The sequence below is a fragment of the Elephantulus edwardii genome, unplaced genomic scaffold (assembly GCF_000299155.1).
Source record: "Elephantulus edwardii isolate Elephantulus edwardi_28Jun2011 unplaced genomic scaffold, EleEdw1.0 scaffold00037, whole genome shotgun sequence".
NCBI classification, from domain to species: domain Eukaryota; kingdom Metazoa; phylum Chordata; class Mammalia; order Macroscelidea; family Macroscelididae; genus Elephantulus; species Elephantulus edwardii.
Window position 1 is genome coordinate 17,214,014 of NW_006399787.1, and position 19,371 is coordinate 17,233,384.

At 42.2% G+C, this 19,371-nt stretch overlaps 1 protein-coding gene and 1 pseudogene across 5 annotated transcripts in view; both read left to right on the forward strand.

The window, feature by feature from the left end:
* The window catches only part of SLC8A3 (solute carrier family 8 (sodium/calcium exchanger), member 3), a 176,181-nt gene that overhangs the window by 139,172 nt on the left and 17,638 nt on the right, over nt 1–19,371 (forward strand). For 3 of the 5 annotated variants that reach the window (XM_006884734.1, XM_006884736.1, XM_006884737.1), the window contains exon 2: nt 17,264–17,367. In XM_006884734.1, the coding sequence (XP_006884796.1) occupies nt 17,264–17,367 (104 nt within the window). Of the gene's footprint in view, nt 1–14,651; nt 14,759–17,263; nt 17,368–19,371 lie in introns of all 5 variants that reach the window. The other 2 variants (XM_006884733.1, XM_006884735.1) reach the window with 1 other exon arrangement.
* On the forward strand, nt 6,795–7,943 carry LOC102872927 (annotated as a pseudogene).

Consider the following 19,371-nt stretch of genomic DNA (forward strand, 5'->3'; position numbering starts at 1 on the left):
GGGGAGAAGGGTGCAACAATGAATGAATGGAATTCCAAAATCTCTGTAGATGTTCATTGAAATGAAAAATAAACAACCTAAATTTAAAAAAAACCAAAAACATAATGCTTGGGAATGAGTGTGTGAAACACAACATGAATGAATAATAGTGTGAAACATAATGTATGTGAACTTTGTGAAACAAATGAATATAAAAGAAGAGGGGAAAAGATAAAAAAAAAAAAGAAAGTCCTATTCATCAGTTTTATCCTCCACAGATTGTCAATTTCTGGCTGTATTTGTCAGCCTCTTTATACTTATAGATCAGACTTTCTATGCTTGGTCCCAGTTTGTCTCTTATGAACTTTATAGTTTTGGACTTTATTCCTAGGTCTCTGATCCACCTTGAGTTGATTTTTACCTATGGTGTGAGATGTGTATCCTGTTTCTGCTTTCTGCAGGTAGCAGTCCAGTTTTACCAGGATCATTTGTTGAAGAGGTTGTTGTTTCCCCGTTTGACAGGTTTTATTTCCTTGATGAATATGAGTTCGCCATAGAAAGAGAGGTGCATTTAAGGATTATTGATCTGGTTTCATTTGGTCTGTGTCTGTCATTGTACCAGTACCATGTGGTTTAGGTTACTGCCGCTGTGTGGTAGGTTTTGAGGTCAGGGAGTAAGCCTCCTACTTAATTTTGTTTAAAATAAAATTTTATTTTAATTGACATTTTAATGAACATTTACAGGGAAGTTTCATTTGTTCATTCTTGCACATTTTACCCCCTCACTCTCCCTTCCCCCTCTCCAAGTTCACTTTTTAAAAAATATATTCATTGTTGCACAATTACCTACTTCCCCCACCCCTGGCCCAGGCCTCTTTGCAATGGTATATCTCTTATTCTGGGCTGTTGTCATACATATAATGCCTAATCATATATTAATTTTAGACAGTTCTTTCTTTCATCTGTTCCAATGCAGTGGTCATTATCTACCTACTCTTATCCTATTCTCCTCCCAACCTCCCAGGTCATACCTGATTTATAACAGTATTGCTATGCAGTATTTGCCCGTTTGTGACTGAGATTTTTTTCACTCAGCATGATGTGCTTGAGAATCCCCCGCATTGTGTATTTGTGTATTGTTTTATAAATTCATTGTTTTTCAGTGCTGCATAGTATTCCAGTGTAGGAGTGTACCATAATTTTTCTATCCATTGATTTGTTGATAGGCACTTGGGTTGCTTCCATCTCTTTGCTATTTTAAATAATGCAGCAGTAAACATGAGTGTGCAAATATCTGTTTGCATGGCAGTTTTGGTTTCTTTAGGGTATATTCCCAGTAGCTCCCACTTATTTTTGTTTTTCAGAAGTGCTTTGCTTATTCGGGGTCTCTTCCCTCTACAAATAAACTTGACAGTTTCCCTTTTGATCTCCTTAAAAAATGAATTTGGTATCTATTGAGATTGTGTTGAATATATAATAGACTGATTTTGGTGGAACTGTCATTTTCACAATATTGAGTCCCCCTATCAATGCGCAGGGAACCCCCCCCCCCCATTTATTTAGATATTTTCTTCATTTAACTCTCTCTTTATGGGGCTTAGTTGCTTTAAGTTGACTCCAATTCATGGTGACTCCATGTGCCATATATTGCTTGTTTCTGTTAAAGGACAATGTTCTGTTGTGATCGCTAGGTTTTTCACTGGCTAATTTTCCGAAGTAGACCACCAGATGTTTCTTCTTAGTTATCTTAGTCTGAAAGTTTCACTGAAATCTGCCCATCATAAAGACCCTGATGGTGTTCTAAATATTTATAGCATAGTTTCCAGCATCGAGCAACACACAAGCCACCACAATACAATGTACTGAAACACAATGGATTTGTGTATAGGCAGTACAGAACAAGAATTTGCCGTTTTACTGGTAGAATGGAAAAAACCTGGAATGGGAAACAAGTCACTTAAAAATCTCACATGTAAAAGTTTCTAACAACTCCCAGGCCTCACAATACACCTCAAAACTAATGTCATTCACTGTAGCCAACACACAACCTGTAGAATGCTCTCTTGCTCAGGACCGCGGTTTCCACAACTTCAGGGAATAGCATTCTTATTGACTTCTGTTTTAGTGGAATTCACTCAGTTGTACTATACTTTGTTTAGTCCCTGATTGATTCAGTCAAGAAAATGTCTATAGAGTCACTTAATCTTTCATGGAATTAAGTCTCTAATTGAAGGATTTTTCTCTGTCCAGCCCAGGGACAGCACAGCTTTCCTGGGTTTGCTGTTCACTAAGATCTTTAGACATTATCCACCAGAAATAGGAAAGAGCCTTGTCACTGTTTTGTTGGCTGGGGAATTAAGTGGAATGCAAGGAGCTTTGACTGCATTTAACTCAGATCCTGAGAAGCCAGCTCTTCTTTTCTTAATCATGAGAAGGTTTATCTTGGACCTAACAAAAAAAAATTCCTATCTATACAATATGAACTTCCTTTTTATTGGATTGAAATCTTTCTTTAAAACTGAGATCTTCAGCAGAGAGAATCAAGACAGAGAGACCCAACACCTCCAAAGCCATGAATCAAATAACCAGCCCCTTGTTCTCTTCAGTGCTGGGAACAGATACTCTGTTAAATGAAATGGTTTTATGGGTTATTCTCACTGCCTTTCCAAGAGGGGATTTATCAACTTCAGGATACAGCAACCATTTATTCCCAGATTATTAATGGTTTTACTTCCCTTCTTGACTTAACAGGGGGAGAGAATTCAAGTTGTGAATCTTTGTATCCTTCACTGCCTGGGGAGGAAGGCTGAACACACTTGGGGGGGGCAACTATTACTGTGAAAAATAGTCTTGTGTGGGTTAAAATCAGCATGCTTCCACTTCTATGGAGGTTGGAAATTTAATTCCCTGTTGAAAATAACTAGGTGAAGTCTCCTATAGAGATGACTTTCAATAAGATTATATTTATTGTCCCTCCACTAAACAGTGGAATCTTCTGTCGCTCATGTATACACATTCAGTCAGGGATGAGAATACCATAGGGTATTCATCTAAGAGAGTGGAAAATTTTTTTATCACTTAAGAGATGAGCACACTTTTGTCCTAGAAGTGTTGTTGTTGCAGTTTTTGTTATGTACCATCAAGTTGGAACAGACTCATAGCTGACCCTCCAGCAGGTTTGCAAAGGCAATAAATGGCAAAGGAGGAGATTTCCAACAGTTAATGGATTTGAACCACATGCTTCTTTGATTGGCAGCACAACTCCTTTCCACTAACCCCTCAGAGATCCCTAATTAGACATTTGATACATGTTCATTATTTCATGTGTGTGAGTGCACACATACACACACAGACACACACACATTGTTGCTCTGTGCCATCAAGTTGCTTGCAACTCATAGTGACTATGTATACAACATCTGTGTACCCTACTCCATCCTGAGCCAATTTCAGTCTCTAACACACTTAACCCCATTACTCCAGTCGCTGAGTCAGTTCATCTCATCCAGGGTCTTCCTCTCTTGTGCTGTCTCTCTACCCTTCCACACATGATGTCCTTCTGGCTGCATGTCCAAACTATGTGACATGGAGCTTCAAAATCCCTGCCTCCACAGAACAACTTGGTTTCATCCTCTCTAGGACAGACCTGTTTTTCCTCTTTGGAACTCATGGCATGCTCAATACTCTTTTCCAGCACCACATATACATATACATATACATATACATATACATATACATATACATATACATACTTTTAAGTATTCATGGCGGCTATGTGAAATGGTTGGTCTGTGGAGCCTCCTTGAGATTTGATGCAGTCAAGCCAAAATGTATTAGAACAGACCGAGAATATGAATAAGGTGGTCCCCTCTCTCAATCATTCATCAAAATCAGAACATTTCCTAGAGCATAATGGTACTCCTCCCAACTCTTGGAAATTCTGTATGAACAAAGCAAAGGAAATATGGAAAAGCATTGCTGTCTGTATGTGGACACACAGCTAGATTGATGCCAGGAGATCAGAAATGGGAAGTTTTTGATAAATAATGAGTGGCTGAATGACTGGATAGATGAATGGACCATAGCCACAAGCATTTAAGCACACCTCCTCGATGTCCAAGAAAGCTTGGTGACTCACTGGTTAAGAGATTAACTGCTAATCAAAAGGCGTATACTCCCAGCCATTCCACAGGATGTGGCAATTTCCTCCCGTTAACAAGGACAGCACTATGTTCCATCATGTCATGTCACTTGGAGTCAGAATAGACTTAATGGCAGTGAGTTTACTTTGGTTGGCTCTACATTCCTAGCTCATCTAAGCACTGCAGAGAAATCAAAGACGGACACAAAAGGAAGACATGTTGTTGTTAGGTGCTATCAAGTCAAGTATAGTGACCCTGATCTAAACCCTGTCCCATCCTGTGCCGTCTCGTCATCTCTGGCACGCTCGCGCCTATTACAGCAGTCACAATGTCAGTCAGTCTGGTTGAGAGGCTCCCTTGCTTTCATTGACCTACTGTCTTTCCAAGAATAATGTCCCTCTCCAAGGAATAGCATCCCCTAACAACATTCCCAAAGTTTGTGAGGTGAAGCTTTATCATCTTTTCTTCTAAAGAGCATTCCCAGTGCTTTTCCTCCAAGACTGATTTGTCTATTCTTTTGGAAGTCCATGGGATATTCACAACTCTTCTCTAACACCACAACTCAAAGGCATCAATTCTTCTTCTGTTATCCTTATTCAAGTCCAGTTCCCAGAGACATAAGAAGTGATTGAAAAGGTCATGGCCTGAATTAGGTACACTTTAACCTTCACATTGACTTTGTTGCTCCTCTGTAATTTGGAGAGGTCCCTGACTGCAGACTTCCCCAATGCAGTATATCTCCCTATTGCTGACTGCTGGTACCACATGGGTTTGTATCCAAAAGACCAAGTAAAATTACTATGTTGATAGTTTTAATCTTTTCTCCATCTATCATGGTGTTGCCTATCAGTCTAGTGGTGACAATTTTTGTTTTCTTGATGTTGAGATATAATATCAAAGACTTTAGTCTTTGATCTTCTGCAGCAAGTGCTTCATGGGGGTTGGTGTATCAAAATTTGCAAGACTGGCTCAGAACAGGGCAGGGTTCAGAGCTGCTCTACACAGGGTCACTATAGGTAGTAGGTAACTTGACAGCACATAACAACAACAGGTTGTTTCATCTACATAAAGCAGGTTGTTGATGAGTCTTCCTCTGATCTTGATTCCACATTCTTCTTCACAGAGTCTGGCTTCTTGGATAATTTGCTCAGCATACTAACTGAATAGATATTAAGAGGGGATACCACCCTGAAACACACCTTTCCTGATTGAAAGTAAGACTTATCTTCCTACATATACAGCTTAGCACAGGAGATAGGGTAAGCAAACAGAGTAGCCAGGAATGCATTAGGCAGGCCATGGTTAATTGCCGTTAACAGTCAGGAACTCAGCATTTGAAGGATGTAGTAAGGGCTGGATGTGTAGGAACATTCTCTCAGTACTAAGAGGGACCTGGGCTCTATATGAATGGTGCAAGGGAGACCTGTATATGTAGAGAGGAAGGCAGCTGGTCCCAAATTCATAGCATGGCTACAGGACCCTCTATTATCTGACAGCATCTCCTCTTCTCACTCATCTATTCACATTCTACCCCTCATTCTTGATACTTTAGCAAAATTGAACTCATTTCATCTCCTTGAAACTACCCTGTGTGTGTGCACATGCATGTTCTCATGCACATGCCATGTGTATTTAATAAAAAAGTTATTCACATGCTATTCCATCCCTATGGAAGCTTTGTTTACGGAACTCTTGACCAGACAATTCAATTTATCATTCAGGCCACTGCTGAGATAATCATGTCCTCTGGGGAGGCTTCTCTGATTTTATTCTAGGTGGCTGAGTGGCAAGGGGTTGCTCGCCCAACCCAAGGCAATGGTTCGAATCCACCAGCTGCTCTGTGAGAGCCTCTTCCCATGCTATGAGTCCTTTCTGACTCCACAGTAAATAACCACAGCATCTGTGTCCTTACTCATCATAACATTTATTGTACTTTACTAAAATTTCTTGATTAATTATGTCTCTACCACCCAGAAGACTTTTTAAAAGCAATAATTATGCCTTTTTGCTTAATAATCATGTCTCGCATGTGGTAGATGTTAGTAGATATTTAATGAATAAAAGGGATGGATGGATGGATGGATGGATGGATAGATGGATGGATGAAGAGAGGGGGAAAGATGAAGCAAAGGTCCAACATATTTGCAACATAATGAAGAGAGCTGGAGTGTAAAATCCTCGTGGAGAATGTGAAAATACCAGATTCTAGAGGTTGATGGTAGAGCTTAACTAGAATTGCTGGAAAGAAAGATCAGTCTTTATCTTTTAACAAAGGATATTCTATGTAACATAGAACCGGAACTGACTCAGAGCTGACACTCCTGCAGATTTTCAGAGGCAGTAAATTGCACAGGAGGAGATGGCCCATCCTTCTTCCACGGAGCAGCTGGCAGATTCAAACCACATGCCTTTGGGATTGCAGTGAGGCTTCTTACCACTAGGCCACCGGAATGAAGATAACATTTTGTGATTTAAAAATCTCTCCTACGTTTTTTCTCCGTGGGCGCTGGGGTCGAGGAAGCCCATGAGGCCGGAGCTTAGGTCGGGGAGGGATGGATCGCTGAGCCGTTAATGTCCTCCAGGCTGTCTGCCTCCGTACCTGCTTCTGCTACCGCTTCCTCGTTTGACACCTTCCTGGTCTCTTGATTCTAGAAGAAGCACCTGGTAGCAACCATGACAGAGTTCTGGCTTATATCTGCTTCTGGGGAGAAGAAGTGTCAGCAGACCTGGGAGAAACTGCACGCAGCCACCACGAAGAGCAATAATCTAGCCATTTCGTCAAAGTTCAACATTCCTGACTTAAAGGTTGGCACACTAGATGTCTTGGTTGGTTTGTCAGATGAACTGGCTAAACTGGATGCATTTGTAGAAGGGGTGGTTAAGAAAGTGGCCCGGTACATGGCAGATGTATTAGAAGACAGTAAAGACAAAGTTCAAGAGAATTTGTTGGCCAATGGAGTTGACTTGGTTACATACATAACACGATTCCAGTGGGACATGGCCAAATATCCAATCAAGCAGTCCCTAAAAAACATATCGGAAATAATTGCCAAGGGAGTGACTCAGATTGACAATGACCTGAAAGCTCGAGCGTCTGCCTACAATAACCTGAAAGGGAACCTCCAGAATTTGGAACGAAAGAATGCGGGAAGTTTACTAACGCGAAGCCCAGCAGAAATTGTGAAGAAGGATGACTTTGTTCTAGATTCAGAATATCTTGTCACATTATTGGTGGTCGTTCCAAAGTTGAACCACAATGATTGGATGAAGCAGTATGAAACACTAGCTGAAATGGTAGTTCCAAGATCTAGCAATGTTCTCTCAGAAGACCAGGACAGTTACCTTTGTAATGTCACCTTGTTCAGGAAGGCAGTTGACGACTTCAGGCACAAAGCCAGGGAAAATAAATTCATCGTGCGTGATTTCCAGTACAATGAAGAGGAGATGAAAGCAGATAAAGAAGAAATGAACAGGCTTTCTACTGACAAGAAAAAGCAGTTTGGACCACTCATGCGGTAGCTGAAAGTGAATTTTAGTGAGGCATTCATAGCCTGGATTCATGTAAAAGCATTGCGAGTTTTTGTTGAGTCTATCTTAAGGTATGGCTTGCCAGTGAACTTTCAAGCAATGCTACTTCAGCCCAATAAGAAAACAATCAAGAAACTGAGAGAAGTATTGTATGGCTTGTACAAACACCTGGACAGCAGTGCGGCAGCGATTATCGATGCTCCTATGGATATTCCAGGCTTAAACCTCAGTCAACAGGAATACTACCCCTATGTGTATTACAAGATTGATTGCAACTTGCTGGAATTCAAGTAAAAACAGGCTCCTGGCCAGCCACTCTTGTCCTTGTGTTGGGGTATGCGAACAGAAATAGGTTGCAGTATGATAGTCCTCTCCACTTCCTCAGCCTCTGCTTGCTTCTTACCTGGTTTTCCTACCGGAATTCTCTCATAGTGGTCCATTTCTCAACATTTTATTTTCAGAGGAAGATATTTTATGTATTGTTTCTTTTAATTGATCAGGTCTGTAAATGTGTGCTAAACAAAAGCAAAACAAATCAGAGTTTATTTATAAATGGAATAGTTTATTTAAAGTGATGGTCTTTCCCTCATTGATATTGTGGTATGCATTATTTTTTTTTTGTGGTATGCATTATTAATTCATGTGTTATCTTGTGCACAGAGCCCTTGTTTACAGGGGGATGGTGTAAACATTTATGCCATTTTTGTCCAGTGTATTTAGTAGACATAACTGTTTAGTGGTTATTAAATTGTGTTGTGAAGAGATGTGACAATAAAAAAAAACAAACAAAAACTCTACTACTTTGTGTTCTCCAAGGCACAGCAATCTGGAGAAGGAAGAACATCTACTCTAGAAGACTGCTGTTCTAGAAATTTGAAATTCTTCCAATTTCCTCTAATATTTAGGAAATGGAGAGGAAATTACCTCTTTGGAGATTTTGCCACCACCTTGACCATGCCCACATCCTGAAGCCCAGGTCCATAATTAAGCAGTTACCTCAGTTGCGCCTTCCCCTGTTCGCTATAGTTAAGAAGATCATCAAGTACTGAATACGTGGGGATTTGGAAAAGCAAAGATTTAACCATGTGCTGCCATGCCCCATTATAAACCCAACCCATCACAGTGAGCATCAGGTCATTGTGGGAAGACCTTGGAGGAGATAGATTGACACAGTGACAGGGGTAATGAGGGTAGTATGTCAGAGGCAGTGAGACTGGCTCAGGATAGGACTGGGTTCAGAGCTGTTGTCCATAGGGGCTCTATGAGTCACCAGCAACTCAGTGTCACATAAAAACATCAGCCCTGGGATTGATGTAAATGTAGGACTGTCAAGGTGGATTTATGAGGGCTTTTCTGTGAGAATCACAGAACCTGAAATGTAGATGAAAATTTGGGGCTCCTGCAATCCAACAAGGGAGCTAGAAGAGACTGAAAGAAGAACCTCATTGAGATGTGAGATTTTGGAAAGGTCCTGAATAGCTCATCCACCAGTTAGGTTCAATAGTTCCAAGTCAAGGAAGCCTGTGAGAATGAGCTGGCCCAAAGCAGTGAGGATACATTTAAAAATGATGAAAGAGAACTCTTCTTGATATGGTGAAGAGCCCTTTGTAGCAATCAGGAGAGAAGAGGTCACTAAATCAGATCCCAAGTCTGTACATAGAGATTGTTTCTGGTAGTCAGGGTCATGGAAGACACCTACTTACAGCTCAATGTAGAAGACAAACCTACTTATTACCTGCTTGTGCCACCTGAATTTAACTGGAGGAGTTTTGTAGCTCTTCTCTCTAGCTGCAACTTGGGAATAACAGCAAGAAATTGTAGGAAATAAGCTACAGGAATAATGGGGAACATTGACTAAAACACAGATCTGCTGCTTACTAGCTCTGTGACTCTATGCAGGGTAACTCAACCTTTCAGAATTTCTTTAAAATAGAAGTAATGATACCTATGTTGCAGGACTCAAGTAAGAAGACAGGGTTTTTATCATGGTATTTGACATGGACTAAAAATACATGTTACCATACATGTCTACAATCCTTGCATAATGTGACATTCGCAACGCCCTCCTCTTACTCCTTTTGCAGTTCTGCTCTGGTGGCGTAATCTATAGAGAGTTGTGCTTCTAACCTAAATGCTGTACTTCTTGGGCAGTTTTAATCACCAGCTCTGCAAGAGAAAGATGGGCAATCCCTCTTGTGTGGTTTACAGCCGTGGAAACTCATTGGAGTCTCAACTATGAAAGGGTTCTGACTTGAAAGTGTGAACTGAGTTGAAGGACTAGAAACATGATTTGGAATTGTCTTTGGTGCAAAGGAATATTTTGACAGGGCAGCCACGCAACCCCAAAATGGATGATATTGCTAATCCTTCTGGGGCTGTAGGTAGGAGGGCTTCTGGGAGCATCCACCTTGGGCAGTGACACCACCACATTTTAGCAGGAAATATTGTCCCTGTTGGCACCTCTTTCACTAGAAGGCTTAAAGGAGAGCAGGCACAGGCTTTGAGGTGTCTGAGAACATTTCTGGCCCTTAACACAGCTGCTCAGACAGTTCAACTCCTGCACAGTTCAGAACTTCCAGTGACCTTTCAGAGTTGCCAGTGAAATGGAGGGAAGAGATGGATGTAGCATGCCAAAGCTTTACCCCAAACCAATGAGTTTAATTAAGATTATTGTTGAGAGATATCCCTTAGACCTTGGGTTTCTGTCCTCTCTGTCCTACTAATCCTTGGGCTTCAAAATCGTCTGGGGGAGAAAAGTTTCAAGAAAAAAAAAGGTTTCTCAGGTATGGTGACTGTAACAATGAGCTTAAGTATATTGAAGATGGTGAGGATGCTACAGGGACAAGATTTAGATCCCTTGTCCATAGGGTCCCTCTGAGTCACAGGAGACTGGAGGGCACATAACAACAATACTGAGTTATATTTTACTGTGAAAAAGTAGAGTAGGCTCATGTCATAAAACTCCTGACTCAACATGAAGTTCTAGAAATTGTTTTAGGTGCTCAACAAATCTGGATTGAGGATTGCCTCTATGCCAGTCACTGAGACAACAGTTCCAAGTAAGAGATGGGTTCTCTGTCCTCACAGAGCTTACATCCTACTGTCCTACTGTGGACAGGTACCATAAACAAGTGAATAATCTGATTTCAGGCTCAGTGAAGCCAATGAGTAGAGTAGTGCGATGAGAAGTGTCAGGGGGAGGACAGATCACCTCTAAGAAGGATGGTCAAGGAATCCCTGGACAAGGAGGTGGTTTTTATGCTAAGAATCAAAGGATGAGGACAAGCAAAGACCTTTAAGAAGAGAATTCCAGGCAGAGGGAAATGGAATTGTAAGGCTGACACATTATGTGAGAAGATTTTGAGGAATAGAAAGAAAGACTAGTGTGTACAGGACATACCAGCAAAGTAGGACATTATGAATGAAGTCTACTAGGCATTTGTATTTGTATTTATTCAAATTACTCAGGGTATTATGCGACCTGACTTGGATTTTAATAGATAACTCCAGCCATTAAGTGGTGTTGAATAGGAGAAAGAGGGCAAAGGTAGGAAAACTACTTAGAAGGTTATTACAAAATCTGAGGGAGCCACAATTGTGCTTTGACTGAGATCTTCAAACAAGGTGGAAGATGGTAATGCATTCAAAGTGAGACAGGGTCAGAAGGGGAGCTGATGGGTGTGGTGGAAAGAAAGATATCAGGAGTGATTATAGGTTTGGAGCGTTTTGGTAGATAATGTTGCCATTGACTGAGATGGAGACATTCAAAACCTGGCTGGTGCTTTCTATGAAATATGTTTAAGTGTCTCTGTAGCCTCATTTGTAGCTTTAGCAAAAGTGAGAACTTTCTCAGTTTTCACAAGCTGGAAGGGATTTCTCTAGCCTCCAGGCAAGGGTAGCACCTAAGTCCAAACAGATGTGTTGTCTTTCCCAGTGAAAGAGCTCAGTAAGAGAAGCTGGCAGGCAGTCTGCAATTTCTACTCATTCTACCCTCCAAATTAGTTCCAGCTAGCCAAGCTAAGTTTCACTAGATTTTGAGAGAGTATAAGCATTTTTCTTCACTTTATTCTTTAACATTCCAAGACCCTCTAAGACTGAACTAAGTATCATTCTATTTTCTTCAAACCTTTCCTTGGCCTGACTACTTTTTCTAGTGTCTTATTCCCTCTTCAGCAATCAATTCTGTTTGTTAGCTCTCCTTATTCTCTCACTGAATGGGTAGACACACCCTTATGTATTTTATTCTCAAACTATTGAGCTGAGATTATTATTACATCATTTAAGTGGTGTTGGCACTGGTTTTGGGTGCTGTCACATCAATTCTGATTCATAGCAACCACATGTGCCTCAGTAGAAGTGCCCTATACCATTTTCTTGGCTGTAATCTTTCTGAAGCAGATTCCTAACTCTTTTTGAATTGCCTACATTTTGGTTAGCAACTTGGATTTGCCGGATTTCGCTAACAATGAGCTGTGGGCTGGAAGCCTCTTTGTTTAGATTCAACCAGAACTGGTGAGAAGGCCTGGTATTTAAAAGGCGGTTGGTGTTAATTGTGTTTGAGATAAACATTCTTCTAATTGGTACAGCACTGGTTTGTCAACTTGCTGTACTGAGGTAACTTGGGTTGCTGTGATGCTGAATGTTGTGTCACTGGAGTATCAAACACCATAATGGTTACCCATCATGGACAGTGTTTGGTGGAGCTCCCAGATTGATTCAGGTTTGGCTTCCACTTCCTAAACCGTATACCTCTGGAAACTCTATGAACATAGAGAAACGACAGTACAGGGTTCAGGTCTTTTATTCATAGGGCCACTATGAGTTGTGCTCAAGTCAACAACACTTAAAAACAACAACAATGTTGTTGTTGTTGTTATTAAAATGTTGTTGCTGTTGTTGTGTGACTCTCCAGGGGTTTTCCAAAGGCTGTATACCGCTTGGAAGGAGATTGCTCCCCCTTCTTCTGTGGAGCAGCTGGTGGACTCAAACCACCTGCCTTTAAGCTGGTGGTGCAGCTCTTTATCACTAGGCCACTGCAGCTCCCTTAACTAAGAATAATTGCTACTTAGTAAACATCTCCTGTGTGATGGGAGCTCCTGTAGTGGAGTGCATTCCATGTTGTGCTGTATTGGAAGGTTAGCAGCTAGAATCCACCTGGCACTAACTGGAGGAAAGATGGGCCGTCAATTCCCATAAAGCTTACAGCCTTGGAAGCCTGATGAAGGGCTGCTGTGAGCTGGGGACTACTTGAAGGCAGTGGTTTTGATTTGGTTCAGGGACATGTGCCCTGCCAAGTATTTTGTATGTACCATCTCATGTAAGGACATTGGACTGTAGATATTAACTCATTTTATAATTGAGACTTGAAGAGTGTTAGTAAGTTGCCCAAGGTCACACAGCTAGTGAAGAGAGGAGGTGAGCTCTGAAGGTCACTCACTAGCCTCTATCACCAGTGCACTTACTCTTCCAGTGTTCCTGCTGTGGAGGAAGGCCCCAAGATTGTGGTCCTTCCCCGGTGGGACAACCAGGCTCTCTGTGGTGGCTCACCAGGGTTTTCTTCAGCTGAGGAGAGTGAGCGAGTGATGAGGATTCAGGATCTTTGTCTCTTGTAGGTGGTGGCGAGCCAGGGACAGGGTGTATTAGTGACCCCTATGGCATTCACTTCAGAAACAGGGGACCCACCGCTGATTTTAAGGGACAACAGTGTGGCTCATGGAAGCTGTGTAGAAGACAGTGTGGGAAAGTTCAGAGAAGCAGAGAGAGAGTTCTAAACTGGATGTAAAGATATCCAGACTTTCAAAAAAAAAAAGGATAAAGGAGAATCTTCAGGCCTCAGCCTCCTCAGCAAAGGGCAGACATTAAGATACTGGAACTGGGTGTTGGGGAGGGAATCATAGCAGCTGAATAGGGCATCTGCATGGACCCTTCTTTCCCAAAGCCCAAGGGAGACTTCGCCTCATATCATGAATGCCTACTAGGAGACACCTAAACTTCTGGCCATGAAATGTCTGATGTGATGACCTGAGGCTACGAAAGGGCCAGACTTAATTCCATGTCTGATGCTTTTTTCATCATATGTATTAAAAAAAAAAGGCAGAAAGAAAGAAATGCAAAACAGGGTTATTAATATAGTTTTATATTTTAAATGTTTAAAGAAATAATGTCTTTAACATAAAAATGTAATTGTGCTAGTCACAAAAGAATTCTGTGACTTTTAAGATAATCATAATTCAGAGCTCCCTAGAATGAATGTGAGCCAGGCACTATAGGCCTGGCCTTGAAGAGGCCAGGCGAGAGAATGCATCCCAGTAGCTTGTAAGCTATGTGTTTGACTTGGGCCACGTTGCTCTTCTGGTTCCCCTGTGATAAGCATTGTGGGGAGAAGGGAAGTTCTACCTTTTCCAGGTGAGACTCCCATAGGCCAACTTGAAAACCACCCCACCCCACCCACACACCTACATATACTCTTCTGCTCTTTGTGTAAAAGAATCCTTTCAGATTAGGCTCAAAAGTAAAAATTTCAGATTTCAAAAGTAAAAATAAAGAAAGAAAATTCTCCCTTTCTCCTAAACCAAGAAGGATAAAGAAAAAAACATTGCGAGAAATCTTAATGCCTGACCTTTTATTTGTCTATTTCATGGCTCTCATCACCACCCCGGAGATGAACTAAGTCTTATTTGTCCCATTTGTATATCAGGACACTTGTTTGTCCAAGGTCACACAGACGAGCCAGGATTAGAAGCCAGAACCGTTGACTGCAAAGCTTGAGTTCTTTCCACTCAAGTCAGATCACGCCAGGAGGCTACATGTAGCCCCAGAGAAGCCTAGGGAGCCTGGGAAAGAGATCAGGGACGACCATGTCCTTTGGTGCCCTTGTGGTGTTGGGCAAAATTTGACCTTCCTGGAGCCTTCCACAGTCGCCTTCTCCTCCTGCGTCTTCTCCTGGCTGACTTGCCTTCACTCTGCTCTCCCTGCTTATGATACTTATTTTTCCATTCACAGCAAAACAATTCACGTCAAGGTAATTGATGATGAGGCGTATGAGAAAAACAAGAATTACTTCATTGAGATGATGGGTCCCCGCATGGTGGATATGAGTTTTCAGAAAGGTGTAGTACCCTGTCCTTCACACTAACATTAACCTTTTTTTCTCCTCATCTCTTTCTTTCTTTGTCTCATCTGTCTCCAGCTCTGTCTCTTTTCCTCTCACCTCTCTGGTTCCCTTTTCCTGACTCTTACTTTATTTTATTCTCTTTTGTTTACACTCTCCCTCCCCTCTCTTTGCTTCCCTCACCTATCCTAACACCAGCAGCTTGTCACATGGTACCAATAAGAAGGATGCTCAGGAGCCCATAGTAAAATGTATGGGGATAAGAAGTGGGTGGATACACAGAGAGAGAGAGACCAAGACACTAGCCAGAGTATCAGACTCTCTGCTTTTTGTGACTGGCTTAATATCACATGTGAGACTCCCTGATTTTTGGATCACTTAGTCTTCAGGAAAGAAAAAGATCAGATAGCACAGAACCAGGCAGTAGGGTGGTATGGGGAAACCGACCTCAGCTCTCAGCACAGATTGCCAATTATTCTCCAAGTGTTCACAGGTTTCAGTTATTCCAGATGCACTTATTCTTAAGGTTAAAGGTTTAGTTCCTAGACATTAAGACTCAATATATTTGAATCATGCTTCTATTTGTGGATCATCCCAAAGCCCCAACAAGCCTTAGGAGCTTTATCTGTTGCATCCTTACGTGGAAGGCACAGTTCTCTGCTGAACTTTGATGGAGTTGAAAGTACAGGTTTGAGTTCCTTGCCCTCCTGTCCCAACTTTTCTTATTAAGAAAATCTAGGTGCGGAGGCAGAGACTAGTGGGAAAGAAGAATTAGACCTTAGTTCATGGGACTTCCCAGAGTAGATGGAGCAAGTCAGAGAACTCTCCCATTCAGAATAGGCCATACTGTAGGAGAAGCACCATTCATTCTCTTTTCCCATTAATCAGTCTTCATCAGGTCATTGCCATGGTCACAGGCACCCGACTCCCATCTCATTGTCTTTGCAGCAAGAAGATAGCCCAGGTTGACATCAGCATCATTCCAGGGACTCCATATGCAAGGCCTGGAGAGAAAAATCTCACAAAATGCTTCTTAACAGTCAGTGAGCCTTTTTGTGTGTCTGCTGAGCAAGGCATGAAAGAAAAATGACAGGGGAAAAAAGCTAACAAAAACACAATTGTAAAACACACACACACACACACACACACACACACACACACGTGATATGCACACACACCATGTGCACTGCTAGTCCTGGGCCCAGTGAACCATCTCAGGTCCACTTGTGTACCACTTTATAGAGGGCAAAGCTGAGTACACCTTCAAAACGTAAGAGACAATCATGAGCTCTGAGCAGATATTCTAGGCTGCCACTTGTAGCGTTGTTCTGTCTCTTTGGGGAGCATTTAGGTCTCAGGACATAAACAACCAAACAAAATGAATGACTGAAAAATCCAGCTGACTAGTGGCACTAGCTGCGTACAGTTGTGTTCTAGGAAGGAGAAGCTACACAGGAGAGTCAGGTCCAGACAGCGGCCCTCCACATGACTATGACCTGAGCCAGCTACGAGCTAGTCTTTGGAAGTAAAATTCAGGCAAACTGTGCTTCCCTGCATGATATGGATTTTAAAATACTATGCTTTGTACAGGCCACCTAGTGAGAAAAAGAAACTTCCATTGTTTTGTCCTTCAGACATATAATTACCAGTATTTAAGGAAGTCAGTCTTGATACACAATGCTAATTAAGGAAAAGTCAAAAAGATATTTTGAATTTTATTTACCTTATTTACTTGACATTTTCTCCAAGTATGCTTTAGCTATAAATACTAAAATAGAAAATATTCTATTTTGGATAAGATTATATTGTAAGATTATATTATAATCTATTCTATTATCAATTACATATTTTAGTTCCCACCACTGTTGCCTTAGGAGATAAAGGATAAGGTAATTCTGCCTCCCTTTTTCTAGCTCGCTCTCTCTCTCTGTGGTACCCTTCTTCATAAATATTTTTCTTTTGAATTTGTCTTTATGAGACTTGTGTGAGGAGGGGCTAAGGACACCAGGAAGGAAAACAGACCCTAGGTCTGTTGACCATATTGTCTGCCTCGGAACAGTCGTGGGTCTTGTTCAAGGACCAGTAGTTTAACTCACTGCCCAAGCAATGCTATTGCTGCCATGTGATGCCCAGTGGAATGTGCTGCCTGTCCTTTTTCTGACTAACCATCGGCAGGATCTGAAGCGACTCCTCCCCACCGTCCCCCACCCCAGGTTCTCTGCCTGCCCATTCCTCTCCGGCCCTCCTCGATACCTTCCTTTGCCCACTTTTCTTTGCCTCCTGGCTACCTTTCCCTCTCATAAGAACAAAGAGACAAGGAAAACTAAGCCTCTATTTTTGCCTAAGATCGACACAATCCGCCATAGTCCTGTCAAAAGCCAGCACAGCGAGACTCGGGTGCATGTGGAAGGAGCGATGGGGAATGGTTTTAAAGGCTGTGCTCCAGGTTACCAACCACCCAGCCGATCCAGTCGACACACTCTCTCTCTTGTTGTCCCTACAGGAAAACCATAAGGGTTAAAATAATAGATGAGGAGGAATACGAAAGGCAAGAGAATTTCTTCATTGTCCTTGGTGAACCGAAATGGATGGAACGTGGAATATCAGGTGTGAGATTCTTAAAAAAAAAAAAAAAAAGAAAGAAAAAAAAAATTTAACTGAAAAACACCAAAAAAAATAAATAAATAAAAAGCAATTATTTTTTTTCCTGCCCCCCTTTTCTTTCCTTCTCCTCCTTCCTTCTTTTGACCAACAGAATTTTTTATTCTCTTCCCTCCTGTATTCGCGCTCTCACCCTGTTTCGGTGTCATCTCTGCCTTCTTAGCCTTTAGCTTATTTCCAGTCCTCCTTTCCCACCTTCTGGGCAATGCTGCAGCCTCTACTCCTCATTACCCTAATGAGTTACTTGCCATATTTGACTCTGGTTATCCAATCACTGTTGTCCCCTGCACTCCCCTCACACATACTGGAACCTGTCAGTATGCTGACTCCTCCTGGGTGGGGAGGAGAAGGCAAGCCCAGGAATGCGATGCGATGCATGCCTGCACATCTTCCCTGCCTTCCCCCTCTTCCCGCCCTTCACTCTATCACCTGGATTGAAGGTGGGTGGGCTGGGCTGGGGGTTGGAGCCCATGTTGTTGCAATGATGCTTTGACAGATTTCTGCTACACTCCCCACACTCAATTGAGAGTTTGGCAGGCCATTCACTTGCAGAGTGGCTCCTGGGCCTCTCTGCCCTTTGTGGAGGTAAGTATATTATCTGGTTATTTCACAGTTGGGTAGGCCATGGCATGGGATTGTATACTAATTATCAGAGGCCCTGAAGAGAGCTGGCTTCTGAGACAATCATGTAATCTGGAATCCTGAGCTATTCTGTTACCCTTTGGCATTTTCCCTCATCCTGTTCTAGCTTGAACCCCAAGGTAGGGTACCTTATTTGGGCTACTTTGGGATAATGCAACCTCTAAGGCAGAAAATTGGGAGTTGGCAAAAGGAAGGAAGGAGTATTCTGGAGGTATATCCTGGAGAGAGAGAGATAGATCCCCTTAGCCAATGAGCTTTGGGAAAGGGCTGACATTGGGTAGGCCCAGAGAATTTGTGGGTTGGGTTTTCCAACAGGAGAAAGGACTCTCTGACAGCCTAGTTGGTGCTGTTCCCTGAGAGACACAGACATTGTACCCTCACTGAATGAAGCCTGTCTGTGGTTGGTGTCTCTCAAAGAGCAGATCATCCAGATCTCAGGAAAACCTTTATCCCACAGCAGAAGAGTGGTCTTACTGCTTGCTTTCCTTGGAAGATCTAGCAAGGTTTCATCCTCAAGGGATTGATTGTGTTGCAGTCAGGGTCAATGTAAGGAAGAATTTCTTCCCCTCAAGAAAATGTTTGAAAACCACAACTTGGGAAGCGTGGAGAAAAGTAGGTGTGGGAATGGTAAAACGTCCTCTTGGAAAATACCAACATGAGTATGTGTGTATTCCCCTTTAGGGAAGATATGCTGCTGGGCCCATCATGGAAAATGGAATAGTGAGATCCAACTATTTGTCAACAGGAATGACTACTCAGCACTGCCTCATGTTCACATAACAAGGGGCAGCGTAAATCCCTTCCCTCGAGGGTAGATCTAAGGGATCCAGCAACTAAACTCCCAAAAGCTCACCTGCAGGTTTTTCTGCTCTGTCTCAGATGACTCGCCAGCTCTTATTGGCTGCAGAGGGTTCTTTGCAGAGCTGACTAGTTTGGAGTCTGTACCGGTTTACACAGCTGGTGCTCTGAAGACAGAAGTCCTCTCCATCTGCTACGGCTCATCTTCTCCAGGACCACCTAATAGGTCGTACCATTAACCTAACTGCCAAGGAATGCAGGGAAGAAAGATGGCTCTATGGCTTCCCAGGTTGTATTTCTCCCAGCCCTACTGCTCCTGTCACCAAGAATAGTCTCGGAAATGATCTCTGTGGCTCCTCTACCTTACTCTCACTTCTCCTTGTTCATGTGCTTAGTGTTTTCATGATTGTTTGGATGCAGTATACACTTAACAATATTGTAAGCCAATTTTGTCCGTTTCCACAGTCTTAAGTCTTCAGAAAAGGATATTGTACTTGGAAAAGGAAAAGG